The 23487-nt window shown below is 38.5% G+C and overlaps 1 protein-coding gene across 1 annotated transcript in view; it reads left to right on the top strand.

The window, feature by feature from the left end:
• The window catches only part of HACD2 (3-hydroxyacyl-CoA dehydratase 2), a 106194-nt gene that overhangs the window by 50026 nt on the left and 32681 nt on the right, over positions 1 to 23487 (top strand). The window contains exon 4 of the mRNA XM_045851566.1: positions 17650 to 17738. Coding sequence (XP_045707522.1) covers positions 17650 to 17738 — 89 coding nt within the window. The remainder of the gene's footprint in view (positions 1 to 17649; positions 17739 to 23487) is intronic.

Here is a 23487-nt window from a genome sequence, read left to right as displayed (position 1 = left end):
TGGTTGGGCATCGTCCTGCAAGGCAAAGGGTCCCCAGTTCGATTTCCTGTTGGGGTTCATGCCTGGCTTGTGAGTTCAGTCTCCATCTGGGCGCCTGCGAGAGACAGTCAATGCATGTTTCTCTTCTTTCTCCCTCTCTTTCCCCTCTCTCTAAAAACAAATAAATAAAATCTTTAAAACAAAATGAGGACTAATATTTTGTGTTACTTTATGTACCCTTCTCATACAGAACCAAAGATAAAATTTCCCTGACTCAGGCAGGCACTGGTACTGATAGACACTGTGCACGCACTCTCGGTGTGAGCACAGAATGCATGTCCTCACTCCCTCTCCCCTGTCCGTCCCCCAGAACAAGAAAAAACAGAGCATGTCAAAGTGATGGTGAAGGTTTTTGTTTCTTATTTAATCATCATGAACTCATGAATTTTAACATATTTGATGTGATTCAGTCCATTGTACTCTTCTTTTTAATTTTCAAATTGGCCATCTTTGGCCATTGGGAACATCTTTAGATTGCCTTCCCCTGCCATCCTTTATCTTCCTTGCTTTCTGATATAAGATGTTTCAGGGTCATGTTGGATTCACTGATATTTTGAAGTTAGTATGAAATATCTCATCAAAATAGATGTATCATCATGTCTTCCTTAGTGGAGAATGTATAGGTTGTTTCCATTTTTTAATTTTATTAATAATTTTTCAACCAGTATCTGTATTGATATATAGACTTTTTAGTCTTTGGTTTATGCCCTTTGTGTACATTTGCATATGTAATTACTAATTCAAAGAGTATAAATATTATTTTAACTTTGAAAAGTATTGTCAAATAGAATTGTTAAAGGATTGTGCCCCTTTGCAAAATATGAGTATGGTGGTTTTAATATACCAACATTTATGCATTCTGACAATTTTTAATATTCACTAAACCAGTCATATAAAATCATAGGTACTCTTGTTTTGCATATTTTGTTAATTATGAAATTTAAAATAATTTCATTTGTTTATTGCATAAAGTTCATTTTTATATGAATTGTCTATGCCCTTAGCTTATTTTCCAATTACAGTCTTGATTTTTTTAAAAGAAAAAATTTGTGTTCTTTATATATCCTGAATGTTAACCTTTGTCATAGTGGTTTTATATGTTTTAATTCTGTTCTAGTTATATATTGACCAATAATTAATCTTCAAAAGTTACCACCAGATTTTAAACATAAATATTAACTTGTTATACTCAACTACCTATAAGGCAAGTCAGTTTATCTCTCTGATCCATGCTTTCCTCACCTATCAAGTATTGGGTTGAACTTGATCTCTTAGATCCTTTCTAGCTCTGACAGCCAAGATTTTCTTAGCTAATGATCACTATATTTAAATAACCAGTGTGGTCCTTTGCTCTTTTAAATAGAGAATCTTTACTATTGGAAAACTTTCCACAACCTTCTAACAAAGTTAAACTCCATCTCCTTCAATTTTCCTTCACTACCCACTTGGTTTGGTAGAACTCTGAGAAAGAACATGTTTGGGAAAAGTATATTTCTTGGTTTGCTTAAGTGAAATCCTGTGATTGTTGGTGTTTTCAAGTTACAAGGGAATAACTCTATTCTCTTAGCCTGGTTGTTAGGTCTTGTATTATTTCAAGTGACCATTTGATGGGGGTCAGCCTTTTTTTTTTAAAAGAGTTTATTTACTTATTTTTAGAGAGAGGGGAAGGGAGGGAGAAAGAGAGGGAAAGAAACATCAACGTGTGGTTGCCTCTCAAGTACCCCCTACTGGGGACCTGGCCCACAACCCAGGCATATGCCCTGCCTGGGACTCAAACCAGTAGCCCTTTGGTTTGCAGGCCAGCACTCAATCCACTGAGCCACACCAGCCAGGGTGGGTTCAGCCTTTTGAAAAAGCTTTATATGAAAGAATTTTCTGAAGTTATTGAGACAAAATTTAATAAAATTTTAAAATAGAGATACTAATAAAATGTGTTTTTGTCATCCAGTATCCAGGGTACTTAGGAATTGTTAACACAAATTACCAGAAAATGGCTATAAACATGAGTTCAACTATAATTTTATTTGGCCCTGACAGTTTTATAAATTCTTTTAAAGAAAAACTTATGATTAGTCTCTCTGGTAAAATATATATCGAACCATCTATATTTCATGGCTGCTATGAGCAGTCTAGTCTAACACCTGGAGTTCTATGAACAATAAAAAATAATAGGTTGTCAGCCCTAGTCAGTGGCTCAGTTGGTTGGAGTGTCATCCTCTTCACCAAAAGGTTGCTGGTTTAATTGCCAATTAGGGCATATACCTAGGTTGAGGAGTTCGATCCCTGGTCGGGCACACACGGGCAGCAACCAGTCAGTGTTTTTCTCTCACACTGATTTTCTCTCTCCTCTCCCCTTCCCACCCGATCCCTCTCTCTCTAAAATCAAGAAAACCATATCTTCTGGTGAGTATTAAAATATAATAAAAATAAAATAATAGGTTGGTGAATTTGCCTTTGGAGTGCTAACTGTAATATACAAATTTGAGTGAGTTTCCATGACTTGTAATTGACTCACTGTGTCCTCTTAGAGAATAGTTTCTAATATTTTTATGTCTTCATCTTTTTCAAAATGTGACACGCTTTTTTTATATTATCTTCAGAAAGGTTGGAAATACATATCATGTTTTCCATGTCAATATTTTGCTCTCATTCAGAGATTAGACTTATAGTAACTTTATTCTTAAAGAATGGAGCCCTCAAAAGTAAACATACAAATTAAAAGCCTCTGGGTATTTGATAAAGCCCTCAAAGATCTCATTCCATTCAAAGGCCTGTGAGCCCTCCAACTGAAGTCAATGTATTGTTGCTTTTTACATGTAAGAACCTTAATTAAGTGGAGGAAGAGCAACCTGCCAACGGCAGACGCTTTGACAGCTTGCCATCTGAAACAGAGGAAATGGTAAAAAATAAATAAATAGAAAACAGTATAGAAAAACATCCAGTAAACCAGAAACTACTTATAGTCAAAGCCTTTTTTTTTTCCTTTAGAAAGAGGGGAAGGGAGGAAGAAAGAGAGGAAGAGAAGCATCAATGTGAGAGAGAAACATCTGTCAGTTGCCTCTCAAACACGCCACGACCATGGACTGAACCTGCAACCTAGACATGTGCCCTGACTGGGAATCGAAGTGTCAACCTTTTGCTTTGTGAGATGACTCACAACCAGTTGAATCACACCAGTCAAGGCTAAAGCCATTTAATATATAGAGACATGGCTCAAAGTTATTTCATATATAGAGCACCTGGCTCTATTTCTTTTATGTACACTGAATTATATACCTGGGCTGTTTTCTCTCCTCATATTGGTTGTAAAGGACCTCAGAGCCAAGTTTGTGATCTGCCCCAAGTAAGTACACAGGCCTTCTCTACATCTATCTAGGTATTAATCTCTGCCATGGTTTCAACCTTTTCTACCTTTACTTTCCCTATACCCAACTTTCTACCTTATATTGTTAATATCTATCTTAGTGTTTTTCCAGCTTTTCTCAAGTTTTCGTAATGTCTAAGAGGAGTATAGATCCATCTTGGGGTGGTTGAGAGTAAAAGCCAGATAGCCTGCCATAAATATGAAACACTTTTGAAGCTCCCCATTTTTTTTGTTTTAGTGTAAAATGGAATCCCCCCTCAAAAAAAATTTTTTTAGGGAAAATCCATGAACATGAACTATGTAAATATCCTATGGTTTTATCTCCTAAAGTACCCATTTCAATTTAGTAAATAAGTACAAATGCACTTAGCAACAACTCACTGTTTAGCACAAAGAAAATGCAATGCCCTCTTACAGTTCAGTACATCTTTTAGAAATGCCAGCCTTAAATAAATGCAGAGCTTATGTAACTGCCATAATTTTGCTATTGCACTTAGTGTAGGCCACAAATTCCTTTTGTCAGAGTTCAGTAAAAATGAATTAGCCCTGGCCAGGTTGCTCAGTTGGCTGGAGCCTTGTCCTGTACACCGAAAAGGTTGCGGGTTTGATCCCAGGTTTGGGCATATTTGGGAGGCAACCAGTTGGTGTTTCTCTCTCACATTGATGTCTCTCTCTCTCTCTCTCTCTCTCTCTCTTCCTCTCCCTCTGAAATCAATAAACATATTCTCAGGTGAGAATTTTAAAAAGAAGTAAAAATACCTGGCTGGTATAGCTCAGTGGGTTGAGCGGAGGCTACAAACCAAAGGGTCATTGGTTCAATTCCCAGTCAGGGAGCATGCCTGAGTTGCAGGCCAGATCTCCAGTAGAGGATGCATGAGAGGTAACCACACATTGATGTTTCTCTTTCTCCTTCCCCTCCCCTCTCTCTAAAAATAAATAAAATCTTTAAATAAATAAATAAATAAATAAATAAAAATTATGAACATTGTTTTTTACCATGAGATACATATTATTTACTAAGAAGTCCCTTAAGTTTAACAAGGTGATTATGAAAAATTTAGGTTAGAATTACATTTTGCTATATTTCAGTTTTCAGCAATATCTGAATTCTATTAAGGAAATTATTGTCACTTCTCCTTACATCTCCTCTTACCTGATTCCCATTCTTTAAATTACATTATTAATTTGGTATTGTGGTATATAAGCATTTACACTAAATATGTTCTATGACCATAATTACTGTAATTGTTAAGTCTTAGTGATATATTTGAATGGATTCATTGCCTACTATGGGCCCTTTTACTATGACTTCTCCATTCCTGAATTCTTTATTTTTATTAATCTCTTGTTTGACTGTCTGACAGAAGGTATCTCTCAAGAAGGTCATTCGCATAGGCATTGTTTGACAGTCTCTTTCATTATTTAGTGATGTTTACCTTTTGCCTTTACACTAGAATGCTATGGTGGTTGGGTATGATATTCTTGAACATACTTTCTTTCCCTTCGACCTTTGTAGTGTTGCTTCATTGTCTTCTGACATTGGATGTTGCTGTGGAGAAGTCTGAAGCCAGGCTGGTTTTCTTACCAGTTTGTAGGTAACTTGCTTTTTTTGTCTGGATTCATGAAGTATTTTTGTAACCAAGAAATTTCTTGGTTTTATGCATTCACTATCACTTGTTTTCTGGAACACAGTGTATTCTTTCAGTACAAATTGAGTTCTTTCATTTCTTGAATTATACCCTTGAATACATTTTCTGTTCCATGTATTGGATTCTCCACTTCGGGAATAATGATTATCCCTGTGTTGGACTATCTTTATTTTTCATAATTATTATCTTCCTTGCAGTTGCTTTAATATTTGGCATTCCTCTAGATGCTTTATTTTAATTCTTTTGTTGCATTATGTATGTATGTTTTTTATTCCTTTTCACCTTACTAAAGTGTCCAGCCATTTTATTTGCTCTGATGTAGATGTTACTGAATTCTCCCTGACTGCATTTCCACAGTAGTTAAGATTTCATTGTTTCCTCAGTTTAAGGATTGGAGTTTTTCTATTTTATATATTTTTCTACACACTGAGGGCATGGGGTAGGGCTGGGGAAAATGCACAAATACTAAAACTTGAAACTTCAGTAATTAAAACTATGTATATATGTATTGATATAAAAAGACCTTTGGAATTTTTTTAGGGAAGAAAAGCAAGCTATAGAAGAATGTGTATAAAATGCTGTTATTATGTAAAAACTGAGGAAAATGTGTACAAATATATCTTTATATATTCACTTACATATTTGCTGTTATATATTTAAAATATAGGCTGGGAATGATAGACAAGGAATTAATTATTGATTATCTATGGGAAAGGCACCTGAGTGATAGTAGGATGGGATTGGGAGGAAGACTTTTCTGTTTTTTATACTTTAAAATTTTTGAACAATATAAATGAATTATGTAAAAACGTATGAGCCCTTTCTCTTCTGAGATTAGTTGCTCCATCCTGGATTCCTCAGCCCTGTAGAAAGTATATCTCACTCCCATAGGGAACTGTGTGCCAGTCCTCCTCCAACTCTGCAGGGCCTGAGAAACTGGGCATTGGTGAGGTGGCTCCTGGGTAGTCGCTGCTCCTTACATCTTGGTCACTTTCCAGGCTCCGTGTTTGTCATACTCCTGTCAGAAGTTTATAGTTCTCTCTAGATTTGGTCCTAATAGTGAAAATTCTCTGGATTTTTTTTTATTTACTTTTGGGGGATGGAGGTAGAGTAAGAGGTGTGCAATAATCTTTCCTCTCTTGGTTAGCACCTTTAAAAATATATGGCATAAAGTTGTACTCCATTTCTTTTTGGCTGGGGCTGGTGATTTTGTTGTTGGATTTTTAAAAAAGATTTTATTTCTTTATTTTTAGACAGAGGGGATGGGAGGGAGAGAGAGGGAAAGAAACATCAATATGTGGTTGCTTCTTGTGCACGCCCTAATGGGGGCCTGACCTGCAACACAGTCATTTGCCCTAGATTGAGAATTGAACCGGTGACCCTTTGGTTCACAAGCCAGCTCTCAATCCACTGAGCCACACCAGCCAGGGTTTGTTGTTATTGAATTTTGTTAATTTTATTTCAGTGGATCCTATATTTGGGTGGGAGATTCTGATTTTACTTGCCATCATTTATTTTAATTTCTGGAACCAACTTTGTGTCTCCTACCTTCCCATGGTCTGGTCTCCATTGTATTCCTGATGGTTGGCTCCTTCACTGATTGTGGGGTCCATCTGAACACTATTCTACTCTGCTCCCAACCTGTGTTGCCATTCCTATACCTACCTTCAGCCTGGTCTTGTCATATATAGCCAGTCTCCAGCCCCTCTCTCCTGGTCTGAGGGCTGCATCGGGTAGGGTTTCCAATGCTGCCCAGCTGTGCGGGGCTCAGCTGCCTGGGGAGTCCTCAGACCACCGTGGTTCTGGGGAAATAAAATATCAGTTGCCAGAATCATTTTATGCAGCTTTTACTATACACACATACACACATGCCTATATTTCTTTATCTGCTAATGTTTTGCTTCAAAAGTTCATTGCCGTTTCAACATAAATTCCCATATTATTTCTCAAGTTCTGAACTCGCATTGCCAAAGATTTACACTGCTGACAGACATCTTTCTGAAACCAAGAGGTAATCTTGCTATGCCCTGTTTGCAAATGTTTAGAAGTCTTGCACCATCTTGAGAGAAGAGTCATAACAATAAGAGCTGTCCCAAAGCAAATCAATTATAGCCAAAGAATATAAGCTCCTGAGGGTGGGGACACTGTCTCCTTCACTGTTAGATCCCCAGCACTGAGAAAAGTGCCTGGTATAGCATGGAATAGGTACTCCAAAAATATTTTTAATTCAATTAATTAATAATTAAATGCCTAGTAAATCTTTTTTGAATGAGTTTTAAAAAATATTTTTTTTTAATTTATTTTTTAGACATGGCAAGGGAGGGAGAAAGAGAGGGAGAGAAATATCAGTGTGTGGTTGCCTCTTGCATGCCCCCAGCCGGGGATCTGGCCTGTAACCCAGGCATGTGCCCTGACTGGGAATTGAACCTGCAACCCTCTGGTTTGCAGGCCAGTGCTCAGTCCACACCAGCCTGGGCTAAAGTAATAATTTTTGACAGTGTCTTATGAAATCCACCTGATAAAACAATAAACCCAACTTGGTGATGTCAGTTCTGTTTAGAGCTAAGATAATATGGTCCCTCTATGTGACTGTTGTTTGTCCGGCTTGACTCCAAGGATAAACTTGGAGCTCCTGGCCTTCAGATGGTCTTCCTTATACAAGGGTCTCTCTTCTCTGCTGGCCTTTTGACAGGTCCAGTAGAACAGGCATTTTGAGATTGGGTTGTCAAGGTAGGGTCTGAACTGCTGTTTACTACGTAGCTGGTTGGAGTAGATTCACATGCCATAGAAACTGAGTGAGAACTGGTGTGAATGATGCCATTTGGGGAAAACTCTGGCTCTAGGCAGGTACCCTGAACAGGGAATGTGCGAGCACCTACAAGCAAAGCCAGAAACATCACTGCATCTCAGCCAAATTAGAAAACATTAATCAACTTTTCATTCCCTAACTTAAATTTTAATTTAAAAAAAAGATTTTATTTATTTACTTTTAGAGAGAGGGGAAAGGAGGGAGAAAGAGGGGAAGAGAAACAATCAGTGTGAGATAAACTTTGATCAGTTGCCTCGTACACACCCCAGCCATGTGCCCTGGCCTGGAATCGAACCACGACCTGTCACTTTGCGGGATAAAACCAAACTGATTGAGCCACACTGAACAGGGCCTTAACTTTGATTTTAAATGTACTGGCTTTTTATTCCCTAATTTGTTAATATTTAAATTTACTGTAGAGGGTGTATTAATAAAGCACTCATGCTTCTATACTGAAAGGTTAAGTGAGAAAAGCAAAATCCAAAGAGTATAAACAATAGAATTGAACTGTATTTAAATATATACTTAAGGATTAATGTCATTAAAATGTCCATACTAACCAAAGCAATCTACATATTCAATGCAATCCTTATCAAAATACCAATGTGATTCTTCTCAGAACTAGAACAAACCATCCTAAAAATTATATTGAACTGTGAAATACCCTAAGTAGCCACAGCAATCATGAAAAAAAGAACAACTGAAGGCAACAAGCTCCCTGACTTCAAACTACATTCCAGCTCTGTGATCAAAGCACCACGTGCAGTACTGGCCCAGGGAACAGATACGTGCATCCATGGGACAAACTAGAGAGCCCAGAAGTAAATTCCCACTTGTATGGTCAATCAATCTACAACAAAGGAAGCAAGAATACACAATGGAGAAATGAGACTCTCCAGTTAGTGGTGTTGGAAAAACTGGATAAAAACATGCAAAAAAAATTAAACCGGACCACTCTGATATACAATATATGAAAAGATAAACTCAAAATGGGTTAAAGATTTAAATGTGAGAACCAAAGCCATAAAACTCATAGTAGAAAATACAGTAAACTTTTTTGTTGTCAGTTTTAGTAATATCATTTTGGATGTGTCTCCTCAAGCAAGGGGAAAAAAAGCAAAAATAAACAGATGGACTACTGTTTATCTAACTAAAAAGCTTCTGTATAGCAAAGGAACCATCAAAAAAAACAGAAGGACAACCTGCTGAATGTGAGAAGATATTCACAAATGATGTGTTTGATAAGGAGTTAATATCTAAAATATATAAGGAACTCATACAATTCAACATCCAAAAAATCCAATTAAAAAATGAGCACAGGATACAAATAGATATTTCTCCAAGGAAGACATACAGATGGCCACAGGCATGTGAAGAGATGCTTAACATCACTGATCATGAGGGAGATGCCTATCAAAACCACAGTGAAATACCACTTCATACCTGTCAGAATGGTTGTGATCAAAATGTCAACAAATAAGTGTTGGCTAGGATGTGGAGAAGAAAGAAGCTCCAGCACTGTTGGTGGGTTGTAAATAGGGGCAGGAACTGTGGAAAACAGTGTGGAAGTTCCTTTCAGAATTTAGAAGTAGAACTACCATGTGGCTCAGCAATTCTACTTCTGGCTATTTATCCAAAAAACCCCAAAGTACTAATTAAAAAAGAACAGTGTGGGGCAAAAGTAGGTTTATGGTTGTTCATATGGAAAATAAATAAAGTAATTAATAAAACAGTAATTTAAAATAAATAAAATAAAACAGTAATTAATAAATAGTAATGCACAAATAAACTGTTTTGTGTACTCACAGCTGTAAACCTGCTTTTGCCCAACCCTGTATATACACCCCTCTGTTTATTGAGCATTATTTACAATATCCAAGATATGGAAGCAGTGTAGGTATACCTCAATAGATGAAGTGATAAAGAAGACATGGTACATCTGTACAGTAGAATATTACTCATCAATAAAAATAAAACCTTTCCATTTGTGACAACATGGATGGATCTAGAGGGTACTGATGTGAAGTGAAATAAGTCAGACAGAAAAAGACAAATACTATTTGATTTCATTTGTATCTGTGGAGTCTAAAGAAATAAAACAAATGAATAGTCAAAACAAAAACAGAGTCATTTAAACACAACAAACTGATGGTGGCCAGAGTGATGTGGGGGGAGATTATGGTTGAAAAATAAAATGAAAATATACTTAGAAGAAGAGAATGGTGAGAAATTCCAAAAGAGTAAATCTTTGTTTTTAGTTACTAAAGCTTATTTTTAATAAAAAAAACCTGATAATTTTTTAACACTTTTGAAAAAAAGCATATATGAGGTCTGCTCAGAAAGTATCCAGCCATGTAATATGAAAAAAAGAGACATTTATTGAAGAAGATACAAGATGCAAGAAACATTGTACATATGACAGTGACACCTCAGTTCCCTTCAAAGTTATGACCTTCTTGAGGAAATCTGGCTCATTGGTAGCAGTTTGAATCAAGTCATTAGCAACGGCAGCAGAAGCCACAGGACAGATTTTGCCATGGCATGTTTCATGCCAAGATCCTGCATCAAAATCTCAGACACAGTGGTTTTTTTAAAATACATTTTATTGATTATGCTATTACAGTTATCCCATTTTTTTCCTCCCTTTTATTCCCCTCCACCCTGTACCCCCTTCCCACCAACATTCCCCACCCTTAGTTCATGTCCATGGGTCGTACATATAAGTTCCTTGGCTTATCCATTTCCAATACTGTTCTTAACCTCCCCCTGTCTATTTTGTGCCTGTTAATTATGCTTCTTATTCCCTGTACCTTTTCCCCATTCTTCCCTCTCCGTCTCCCCCATGTTGATAACCCTCCATGTGATCTCTACTTCTGTGATTCTGTTTCTGTTCTGATTGTTTAGTTTGTTTTTGTTTTTGTTTTAGGTCCAGTTGTTGATAGTTGTGAGTTTTTTGTCATTTTACTGTCCATATTTTTGATCATCTTCTTTTTCTTAGATAAATCCCTTTAACAATTCATATAATAAGGGCGTGATGATGATAAACTGCATTAACTTGACCTTATCTGGGAAGCAGTTCATCTGCCCTTCCATTCTTCATGAAAGCTTTGCTGGATAGAGTAATCTTGGATGTAGGTCCTTGTCTTTCATGACTTCAAATACTTCTTTCCAGCCCCTTCTTGCCTGTAAGGTTTCTTTTGAGAAATCAGCCGGTAGTCTCTAGGAACTCCTTTGTAGGTAACTGTCTCCTTTTCTCTTGCTGCTTTTGTGATTCTCTCCTTATCTTTCACCTAGGGTAATGTAATTATGATGTGCCTTGGTGTGTTCCTCCTTGGGTCCAACTTCTTTAGAACTAACTCTCAGAGCTTCCTGGACTTCCTGGAAGTCTATTTCCATTGCAGATTAGGGAAGTTCTCCTTTATTATGTTTTCAAATAACTTTCCCATTTCTTGTTTTCCCCTTCTACTTCTGGCACCCCTATGACTCAGATGTTGGAATGTTTAAAGTTGTCCCAGAGGTTCCTAAGCCTCTCCTCATTTTTTCGAATTTTTGTTTCTTCATTGTGTTCTGGTTGAATGTTTATTTCTTCCTTCTGCTCCAAATCCTTGATTTGAGTCCCATTTCCTTCCCATCACTGTTGGTTCCCTGTACATTTTCCTTTATTTCACTTTTCATAGCCTTCACTTCATCCTCTATTTTGCAACCATACTCAACCATTTCTGTGAGCATCCTGATTACCAGTATTTTGAACTCTGCATCTGATAGGTTGGCTATCTCTTCATCTCTTAGTTCTGTCTTTTGGAGCTTTGATCTGTTCACTTGGGCCATATTTCTTTGTCTCAGGGCACCTATTAGTAGTGAGGGGCAGAGCCTTAGGTATTCACTAGGGTGGGGCAACACACATCCCTACGTTGTGGTGCTGTATGTGGGAGAGGGGTCTGAGAAAGAACAGTGCCACTTGCTCAGCTCCCAGCCAGCTTTCAGTCACTTCCCCCACTACCCACAAGCAAATTGGGCCCTTCTGGTGTTGATTCCCGGGTGGGTGGGTCTGTGTACATTCAAGGACCCTGTGGGTCTCTCCAATGAACTCTCCTGTGAGGCTGGGAGATTCTCTTGCTACCTTGACCCCCACGGGTTTTTACAGCCAGGGGTTCTGAAGCTTTATTTCCCCACACTGTAGCCCTGGGTTGTGTGGTCTGTCTTGCTGCCCATTTGTGCCTCCCACTTTATCTGCATGCAAATGTGGGACCACGTGGTCCATCATCTGCCACATTTCCTGTCCCGGTCCTCCAGCCGCCTCCTAGCCACGAGTCCTCTCAGCCCTAGCTGCCCATCTCTGCCCCTCCTACTGGTCTGGATGAGTGTGTCTGCTTTAACTGGTTGTTGGACTTCCATACAGTTCAGTTTTCTGGCAGTTCTGGTTGTTTTTTGTTTTTAAATTTGTTGATGTTCTTTTTTTGCTTATGCAAGGAGGTAAAGTGTGTATACCTACACTGCCATCTTGGCCTACTACTGCACAGTAGTTTCTGAATCCCCAGATCAGATTCTAATTCTTGCACTCTCAGGTGCCAATCTTTGTTGATTGCAGCCCACACACGTTCAACATTCTCAGGTGTTCTGCAGGCCTTCCAGAATGTGGATCACTTTCCACAGATTCTTGACCATTTTTGAAACGTTTGTGCCACACTTTTATTTGTGCTACACTCTTTGCATTGTCCCTGGAAGCCTTTTGAATCATCTTAACAGTTTCCACAGAGGAATGTTCAAGCCTAAAGCAAAATTTGATGCAGATTCATTGCTCTACACAGTCATTTTGAATGTGACAGCCACACGGTACACATGCTTATCAATGGTATGTACCACCCCCACTGACTACTACAGTAAAGCTGTCATTGTTCATACATGTGCATTCCATTCCACTCTCCTTGGCTGCCAGGTTACATCAGTATTACGCAAACTGTTCTCATTATATTAACAACAGCTGGACTTTTTCCAGACAGCCCTTGTATAAATTTTCATATTCCCTAGAAAAGAGAGCTTTACAGTACAGAAGAAATAAGTAATAAACCTGTGTTCAGCCAAATTGCAATATTCATACCTCACAAATCCCTGTTTAAGCCATACTTACTAAACAAATGATTTTTAAATTTTTCAATTTTTATTAAATTTATTGGGGTAATATTGGTTAATAAGATTATATAGATTTCAAGTGTACATTACTGCATGATCTTCATATTGCATTGGGTACCCACCATCCAAAGTGAAACCATCTTCCATCACCATATATTTGACCCCCTTTACTTTTTAATACCCTCTACCCCTTCCCTCTGGTAGCCCCCATACTGTTGTCTGTGTCTATGAGTTTTGTCTGTTTGTTTTTCTTATTTGTTCATTTGTTGCTTTGTTTCACATCCCACATTTAAGTGAAATTATATGGTTCTTAACTTTTTCTGTCTGACTTACTTCACTTAGCATGATATTCTCAAGGTCCATCCATGTTGCCACAAATGGCAGTATTTCTTCTTTTCGAGTAGTATTCCATTGCATATATGTTTCACATCTTCTTTATCCAATCATATATCAAAGGACATTTTGGTTGTTTCTATGTCTTGGTTACTGTGAATAATGCTGCAATGAACATAAGGGTACATATGTCTTTGTGAATAAATGTTTTCAAATTTGGGGGGTAGATACCCAGAGGAGGGGTTGCTCAGTCATATGATAATTCTATTCTTAATTTTTTGAAAACCTCCATACTGTTTTCCGTAATGGCTGTACCAGTTTACATTCCCAGCAGCAGTGAATGAGGGTTCCTTTTTCTCCACAACCTCTCTAACACTTATTACCTGTACTGTTGAATAGAGCCATTCTAACAGGTGTGAGGTGGTGTTTCATTGTGTTCATTTATTTGCAGCTCCCTAATAAGTAGTGAAGTTGAGCATGTTTTCACATATCTGTTGGCCATTTGTATATCTTCTTGGGAGAAGTGTCTGTTCGGATCCTCTGCCCATTTTTTAATTGGATTGTTTGTTTATTTGGTGTTGAGTTGTATGAATTCTTTATATTTTGGGTATGAACCCCATGTTGGAGTTGTTTATACAAATATCATCTCCCATTCAGTTGGTTGCCTTTTTGTTTTAGCTGAAATATCTTTTAGAAGGGTCTCTAAAATCCCAAACATTCTCTTATTAGAAAGGCTTTGCCTCTATTATAAGAAACCCCATACTTCCCTGGCTGGTGTGGCTCAGTAGATTGAGTGCCAGCCTTCGAACCAAAGGGTTGCTGGTTCGATTCCCAGTCAGGGCGCATACCTGGGTTGCGGGCCAGGTCCCCAGTAGGGAGTGCACAAGAGGCAACCACACATTGATGTTTCTCTCCCTCTCTTTCTCCTTCCTCTCCCATCTCTTTAAAAATAAATAAATAAAATCTTAAAAAAAAATAGAAAGAAAGAAGCCCCAAACCCATTGGCAGTTTCCATTTTCCTCCTAACCTTCCAGAGCCAGGTGTAGGAGACCATTCTGCTTGTCGTGGGCCCAGCTCCCACTCAGAAATGCACAGGTCCCACGCCCACGGATAGGTTCTCCCATGGGGAATCAGACCTGCAATGTACCTAGGCCGCTGTGAGACTTGTTTTTGCTAAAAACTCCCTCACCCTGAATTGCAGCAAACATTTACTGCAAAGTAACTTCCTAAAATCCATGCTAAACCTTCCAAGGATGAGTGTAACTGAATCAACTACTTTTCCCTTTTCATTTGCAAATATCCTTCTTCTGTGTTGTGATTAGTGGCATTGGCTCCTTTGTTTTCTGTAAAAGGGAAACACCAAAGCCAACCAGGATCTAGTAAATGAGGACCATCACATAATGTGCTGAGAAAAAGAAATAAAGGCCTGTCATGGCAGAGGCCACGGCTTTTGTTCCCCTTGAGAGTGAAGCCCTTTTCCTCCACAGGACTGGGTAGTCCGTGGGAATGCCTCACCCCCATCCACAATGTCTCAGACCGCACAATCCAGGTCTGCATCACCAGGGAATATTTCTGTCTCTCTAGTTTGCCTGTTTTGAACTTTTCACATAAATTGAATCATGCAACATGTGGTCTTCTGTCACTGGCTTTTTCATTCAGCATAATGTTTTCAAGGTTCATAAATACAGTAGTGTGTGTCAGTACTTCATTTCTTTTTATTTATTACTTATTACTTTTTATTTTCATTTACTTTATTTCTAATGTTGTGTGGGTATACCACATTTTATTTATTCATTCATCTGTTGGACATTTTTACTGTTTCCACTCTTTGGCTAATGTGAAGAATACTGCTGTGAACATTCATATAAACTTTGTGTGGCATATGTTTTCATTTCTTTTGGGTATATGCAAATCTGTGAGTACAATTGCTGGGTTGTATGGTAACTCTTCATTTAACACTTTGAGACACTGCCAGACTGTTTTCCAGAGTGGCTATAGCATTTTAACCCCATCAGCAATGTATGAGGGTTCTGATACCACAGTACCCTCATCAACACTTGTTGTTTTCTATCTTTTATCCTATAGCCATCCTTGTGGGTGTGAAGGGTATATTATTATGGTTTTGATTTGCATTTCCCTGATGACTAATGGCCTTGTGCATATATTCTTTGGAGAAATCTCTATTCATATCCTTTGCCCACTTTTTAAATTAGGTTACTTGTCTTTTCATCATTAACATTTAAGAATTTTTTCCCTGGCTGGTGTAGTTCAGTGGATTGAGTGTCAGGCTGTGAACCAAAGGGTCAAAGTTCAATTCCTGGTCAGGGCACATGCCTGGGTTGTGGACCAGGTCTCTAGTGGGGGGCGTGCAGGAGGCGGCCAATCAATGTTTCCCTTAGGCATTGATGTTTCTCTCACTCTATTTCTCCCCATCTTTACTTCTCTCTAAAAATAAATAAATTTTTTAAACAGAATCCTTTATATATTTTGGATGTAAGTCCTTAATTTACAGATATTTTCTCCTACCCATGGGTTGTCTTTTCACTGTCATGGTGGTATCCTTTAAAGCACACGACTTTGATTTTGATGAAGCACAATTTATTTATATTTTCTTGTGCTTTTAGTATCGTACCTAATAAACCATTGCCCAACCTAAGGTCACAAAGGTTTATATCTGTTTTCTTTCAAGAGTTTTATAGTTTTAACTCTTCCATTTAGGACTTTGGTCAATTTTGAGTTAATTTTTGTATATGACATAAGGAAGTGTTCTAATTCCATTCTTTTGCTCAGGACTATCCAATTGTCCTAGCACTGTTTGTTGGAAAAAACAATTATTTTTCCATTGAATTATCTTAGCACCCTTGTTGAAAATCACGTAACTATAAATGTGAAGGTTTAGTTCTGGACTCTCATCTTTATTCCATTGATCTGTATGTCCATACAGTTATACTATTCTTTCATTCATTTTACAGAACTTTATTAAGCATTTTTATTTGCTAAGCTTTGCTCAACATATCCATGTTACTTGCTTTTGGGAATCAAACCATCCCTCTTGAAGCCCAAATCCTCTTTAAGAAACTTATTTTAATAGGATATAGATTCTCTTTTTCTTAATGAGATATAAAGTGATTTCCTTTCACAGCCAAACCAACAGAGGCAGTTATCTCTATCTGATTTGTGCACGGTCACTTGGAAAGTTGTAGTTTGTCCTACTGTATAAATGTTCAGAAGTCTGAGTGTACTTTGGAGGGCTTAAAGATTGGGCTGGGGTAGTCCAGTGCATGTACTGAAGATAAGGTGAGTTTTAAAGTGGGAGGAGAATCTGTGACTGTGGTGAGAGGTTCCTGGCAACTGTGGAGTGGCCTTGTGCAACTTGAGAGGTCTCAGAAGCTGGGAAGTCTGGTGCCAGCAGCTGAAAGGCCGGAGAGAAATGGTGGGGTGGGGAGGGGCTGCCGGATTGACGCCCGTAACTCTACTTTCAGATTTGTTTTAGTAGCAGTCCCTTGCCAGTGTAAAATGACAAAGAGAAAATGGCATTTATAGATATGGCTTATTGCTGGGTCTAGGGTGGCCTAAAGGAGGCAAGAATTGTATGTAATGGTAGTGGCAGGTTTCTAGATAGAGATCGTAGTTGGTAGGCATTGAAGGAAGAGGCCAAAGAAATGCAAACTTAGCAGAACTTGATGATTATATAAAGTAATTAAAGATGATTCTAGTGTTATAGTTTGAAGATATTGGGAGGATAATTGTACCGGTGCTTACTGTAATAAACAAGGGGAGAAGAAATGGTTTATAAAGATAACAAACTTGATTTTGCTATGCTTATTGGCAAAATCTTCAAGTGAATTGTAAAAGGGTACCAACTTAACCATTAGGTAGTATATCAAGTTTGATATTCAGGAGCTTCCAGTGTTCATTGGACACAAAGCTGGTTGATTTCTCTTCCACGGGTGCCTATTCATTTTTGAAACCCATATTGTAAATGAACTTCCAATGTCTAATTTTAAAGGTGAAGCAGTGGTTTTAATTTTCTCTGCTTATATGATAAGCGTAAAAAATAGTTTACTTGGTCAGGCTGAAGAAGGGTATCTGGATTCCATGGTTTGCTATCGTAATTAACCATATAATTATTTTCAGGGAGGAAAAGTTTTTAATGTAGTTTTTACTACATTGAAAAACATAGTTTATACAGCAATAAAGATAAGTTTCAGTTGTTTAAGATGGTTTTGTGTCCAAACATTAATATTTTAAATGTTTTAGAACATTTATTTCATGTTGAAACTTAATATAGTACATTTATTTACCCATCCTAAAATTTCTTTCAGGAATTGTCCCATCTTCTGTCGTCCTGACTTCTTTCCAGGTGATGTCAAGAGTTTTTCTAATATGGGCAGTAACACATAGTGTCAAAGAGGTAAGTGTTTGTAAAGATCGAAATAAAATAGTATCAGCACTAACAAATGCTAGTCAGCTGTTCTTTCTCATATGTGTTTTAGAGCTAAAGGTGGAATCCCATGTCATATCAGTATAGCCCGGAGAATCCATATTCACCATTGGAACTGGGTGATTAGTGGGAGACATACCCCAAATATGCAGTGTTGTTAAAGAGAGGGCTAGGTACATGATGAAGTTCTGCAATCTTTGATCCCATGGACAGCTGGGTGGCGTGGATATATCTGCACACCGGTTATGTTCCTCTGGTGTCTCGTTTGTATCCAGCATGCTAACATCTAGACAACTGCATCCTTATAGCGTGACTGTTGGGAGAGTGGGGGACGTTAATTCATTCCTAGGACAGTCACCTTTTTTAAAGTAATTTTTTATTTTTTCAATTAATATTAGTTTTAGCGGTACACCCCAGTGATTAGACATTAAAAAACTTACTAAGAGATGACCCCAATAAATCTAGTACCCATCTGGCACCATACATAGTTATTACAATACTATTGATTATATTCCCTATGCTGTACTTTTACATCCCCATGACTGTTCTATAACTACTAGTTTGTACTTCCTAGTCCCTTCATCTGTTCACCCAACACCCCTCTCCTCTGGCAACCTTCAAAATGTTCTCTGTACAGAACAGTTTGATCTTTTTAAGACCCGGAGAAACAAAGTTGTTTCCACCCAGCCCACCACAGTTAATGGAATTCCCCCGAAGTGCTGCGTCCAGGGGACCTGAGAGGTGAATGCTCTCTGCTGGGGGTCTGGGTGGGGGGATCCCAGGCAGGCCTGGGGGAGAGCCATGTTACCTAGGTGTGGGTTCACAGCTGTGCTTTCATTTTCTCGTACTGGGGAAGGGCATTGTTTCACTATATGTTTTTTGCCTTTTAAAGGTCATTTCTTTCTTGCTAATGTCGCCTTTAGGTAAAGCACCTGTAACCACCATGAGGATTCATTTTTCGGTTTTTCAGTCCCAAAAACCTATTACCAGTATTATTGGGTTCTTTGGGACTCACAAAATGCGTTTATCCATTAGCATTATTCTAGGTTTGGTTTTTTTTTGTTTTGTTTTGTTTTGCTGGGGTTGGGGGTTGCCCTCTATTCTTCTGAAATCTCTCAAATACTTTGATTTGGGGGATTTATATTGACAGTTTCATTTGTATTTCAACTAAGGAGTTTTTCTAACTTTTTATTGGCATATGTTACAGATAACAGAAAAGTACACAGAGCTAATGAGTTTTTAACCAGAATTGATTAAGCTAAGGTATTATTTTTGTTAAATTCATATGGATTCTCATGGAATTTGCAGCTGCACAGGCTTTTTTATTTTTTCCGTTTCATTCCTTACAGATGTCTGACCTTTCTGTGCAGGGAGAATGTAAAACAATCACATCTTTTTTTTTTTTTTTTTTTGAGTGATCACATTTCTTTAAAAAATGTTAAAAGAAAAAACAGGCAAATAGATCCAAATGTAACATATTGCCCTTTGTTCTCAATTTTGTTTATGGAGTGAGAAAAAGTTGCTATACTTGTACCATGTAACTTCTTTACATAAATCATCATTTTAACCTATATTTCTTGCTCCCTTCTTTCTTGTATACATTCTTTCCTCTTTATTTTAAAACTAATGGATAGTTTTAACTTCTCAATAGTCTCAAGTGACCCTTTCTAACGGTAACCCACTTACGTTCTTAAATAGATAATTGTGTACGTTCAATGATGAAATGTTAGGTAATGACAGTCCTCTGAAAACAGAGGACTGTCGACAATGGAGTGTGTAATTGCTTTGCCAGTACAGTCAGTTATTAATTGTGCGGGTGCCAACGCTCCCGTCCGACACCGTCACCACGCGGCCACCACAGCCCCTCTGCCACTGCTGCAGCCAATGGATTATTCATGGCCTCCGCTTCATCTCGCTTCTGCTTCGTGGCCACTTCTGCTGATTAGCCCTTCTGGCAGGCAGTCAGGAGAGCAAGTAAATAAATGCTTACAATTCTAGCAATTCTGTTAGCCATATTACTGTTAGCAGCATTTGCCAGGATTGCCTGGGCAGATCTTTAAGACTGCTCGGCTTAAAAAGCTGTTAGATGTCTCTGGATTGCAGGTATGTGGAGCTGGCCGTTGACCTCAGTAACCGCGCTGCCTGACAGATGGTGTCGAATTTGAGCTTTGCAGTAATTTAAGTTATGTACTTGTTACATTTTAATGTTCAAAATTATTTCTCTGTAACCAAATTTAACCAGTTTCTACTATTATTAAATACTGTTTTCTTAAGAATGTGATACAGTAAATTTCATTGTCTTTCTACCACTTCTGTATACCCCCTGCTGATCAGTTGACTTCATTCACGTGTAAGTAGGGTTCCCAGTCTTTTTCAGGATCAAGGTTCTTTTCTCCTTATTTCCCTTTTCTTTAGGCAGAGCTCATTCATCATTTTGTTTATAGCACCCCTCCCCAAGTCATTGATAGGAAACTTGAAAAGCCTGTTTCTGTGGCATCACAGAGACCATCTGCTGTGTATCGCCTGTTCCTTGCCCCTTCTTTTAGCCAAATGCTACTTTCCTGCCTTAGAGTTTCATATTAGCTATAATTCAGTTTGTTCTATACAACATTACATATGACTTCCCTACTAAATTCCATTCTTTCGTTTCCTGAAATATCTTTAAAATATCTTTATTTTCCTTATATTCAGCTATGTTTACTTTAATGGTGGGAACCACATAACTAATGCATAAAGAAATTGACCTCAGAAATAGCTGCTTAATAAAATATATCTCACTTTTCCCCTAGCTGGGCAACTCAGTTGGTTAGAGCATCATCCGGGTACTCCAAGGGTGTGGGTTTGATCCCCAGTCGGGGCACATGCAAGAATCAACCAATGAATGCATTAAAAAAATACATGGAACAACAAAAATCAGTGTCTGTCTGTCTGTCTATCTCTTTCTCTCTCTAAAATATATTTCACTTTCTCAGAGTAATATTCAAATTCTTTTCATACTACTATCATTCTCAGTTTCTTTTTATATCACAGTCCCCTCTAAAATGGACAGGAACGCTTTGTGTTCCCAGCATTGCGTTTAGATTTGGATTCTTACTCAGTCCTCTCTGACCAGCTCATATTTTCCATGCTCATTCCTTGCTTTTCTGTAATTGTACGTGATGTGCTAAGGTATAGCCCATATACCGATGAGGAATAGGTACTACTTTTTTCATATTGGAGGCATATTTTCTTTTAATAGGCTCTCCCCACTTGTCATTTTAATTCTCTACCCCATAAATGTCACTGTGCACACTGTAGAAATAAAAGGTGACCAGATGATTTTCTTTATGACATATAGGAACCCACCCATCAGCTAGCGACAACTTGATTGGCGGCATATTAAAGGAAAAAATGTGGTCTCTATATTCGAAACTTTCTCCTGACCTAACATAACCTTCCCACGTTTTTCCTTTTAAAGATTACACACACACACACACACACACACACACACACACACACACGAGGAAAGTACAGCTCCTGACAAAAACAAGTTCAGGTTGGGAGGAGGAGCCTGGGGGATACAGGAGAGAATCAGCAGTTCCAACTGAGCTCTTTCGTTTCCAGTGTTCCCACCCGTCTCCCAGACTGGAACTGGTCCCTTCTCACCGCTTAGCCCAGAGAGCGCTCCTGCTGCTGTGTCAGGCCTTCCCGGGCATTCGTTCCTCTCACCATCTCTTCGAGTCTGTTCTTTCTTTTCATGTTGAATTAAACAAGATTGGCACTTTTCAAAGTGAACTGCAGTGGGAAATACCACCTTCCATCTTTCACTAACTCCACCCACACCCCCTTCAAAAACAGACAAGTTCATATATTCTTCCTTGTCCAAAAGGAGCTAAGCTAAGCCCTAGATTCCTGGACACGTGAGTAAGCCACTGTCCCTTTTCCTGGACCAGCCTCTTTGAAGAAACTACCCCAAATTCTCCCCTGGGTTCTTAGTGTAAGATCAGCAGTCCCCGGTCACCTCCGGGGGCAGCAGTTGAAAAACAAGCTGCTAGACTCTCCCTGTGGCTTTAGCCCAAGTGCATCTATACTTTACTAGGGGTAATTTACATAAAATAGAACTATACCCTGGAATGCTGAGCCTTCTCTCCTTTCTCCCCCTTTGCCACTATTGGAAAAAGCGATGTTTTCCTGCATTGCTCTGGAATGTTCTGTAAATGCTCCTGATTTCACCAGTCAGCTGTTTCCCACATCTTTTTGGCATGCTACTTAATGGCACTTAATCGGACATTCTCGCCAGCCTCTCAGCAAGGTGCTTACAAAAAGCTTGTCAACAGTGTTTAAGAAAGTTGGTAACCTCCAATAGATTATCATTGTACTGGTTTTTGTTTATTTGATGTATTGTGGCTTACAGAGAACTTATTAAAATACGGTATGATCATTTACTCTTGACAGATATCCTTGAGGTAGGTTGTAGTCTCCTCCATTTAGAGTTTGGAAGCTAGAGAGGCAAAATAACTGTCACACACCCAACAAATGGCCAAGTTTCCTTCTCACCCTTTATAAATGTGATGTAAACACATCCTTATTTTCATGTGCTAGACATGGGTCATCTGTATGGGGTGGAACACCCCGTCTCAGATTCAGAAACACCTTTCCTCTTCAACAGTTCTGCCATGCCACGTGTGTATTGAGATGTGACTGTCCAGTCGGATCATTTATGCATGAAGCGTATACATCATTCAGCTCTGGTGCTTTGCAACATTTTGCCTGTTTGCTTCTCTGTTTTTTTTAGTGTTCAAGTGGCTCTGTGATGAATTCCTGCAATTAATTGTCCTTTTTCCATGAAAGTTCAGGACTGTTTTTCATATAGGGATTTATGGACTATTTGGGACAGAACTACCCAGTAAGCTTATTAAACATGCACATTCCAGGTTTCACCCCACACTTGGGAGTGGAGGCAGAGAATCATCATTGTTATTACAGTCCTCAGATAGTTTTATGAATTCTAAGGTTTGAGAATGCTCTAAGATACTGTATGTTGTGCTGAAGCTTTTATTTGATCTTTCTCTTTTCTCGGTTTCACTTCACATTTCCATTTAATTTATTTGAATCCTAAGCAAATTTTATCATTCTTTCTAAGTCCAAGAGCCATAGTTTTATTCTTGAAGAACAAAAGCCTTCCATCCCTTCACTGCTAAGTAAAGACAGGTATTGAGTATTTTCTGGTGCTTTCTCCAAAATCTAGTGTGTGCTGAACTGAGGCTCATGTGCATATAAAAGGAAGCTCGAAGGACCCACCTTGGAGGCAGAGGAAGATCTGAAAGCATAACATTGAAGAAGCAAAGCTAGCTTTGATTTTAAGAGAAGGGCATAAAAAATCCAGCTGCTTCACTTTGGGGGGTGGGTTGCCGGGAAGAACTCTGTCCTGGGCAGGTACTTCCTGCCGCCAGGCCAAAGCCACCAGGCAGGTTGTTGAGGTGGTTTCCACACGAGGAAAGACTGTGCAGACATCTCTCTTCCTGGGACTTCTCCAGAAATGTCACCTTCCTTGGACAATTTTATTACATTCTATGTTATTCGAACTCAGTATTCTAGAACGTGGGGGGTTACTATCCATAACTCCTGTGACGGGTTCATAAGTATTGATTTTGACATTTATCTTAGGACAGCACTTTAGCTTCCTTAGTTGTGCTTTTCGCATCTGTAAAATGGTAATACTAATATCTGTCCTGCTTAT

This window comes from Phyllostomus hastatus, unplaced genomic scaffold (genome assembly GCF_019186645.2).
Source record: "Phyllostomus hastatus isolate PE091 unplaced genomic scaffold, TTU_PhHast_1.1 phas_contig_86, whole genome shotgun sequence".
Lineage (NCBI taxonomy): Eukaryota > Metazoa > Chordata > Mammalia > Chiroptera > Phyllostomidae > Phyllostomus > Phyllostomus hastatus.
This window is presented reverse-complemented; position numbering and strand designations above follow the sequence as displayed.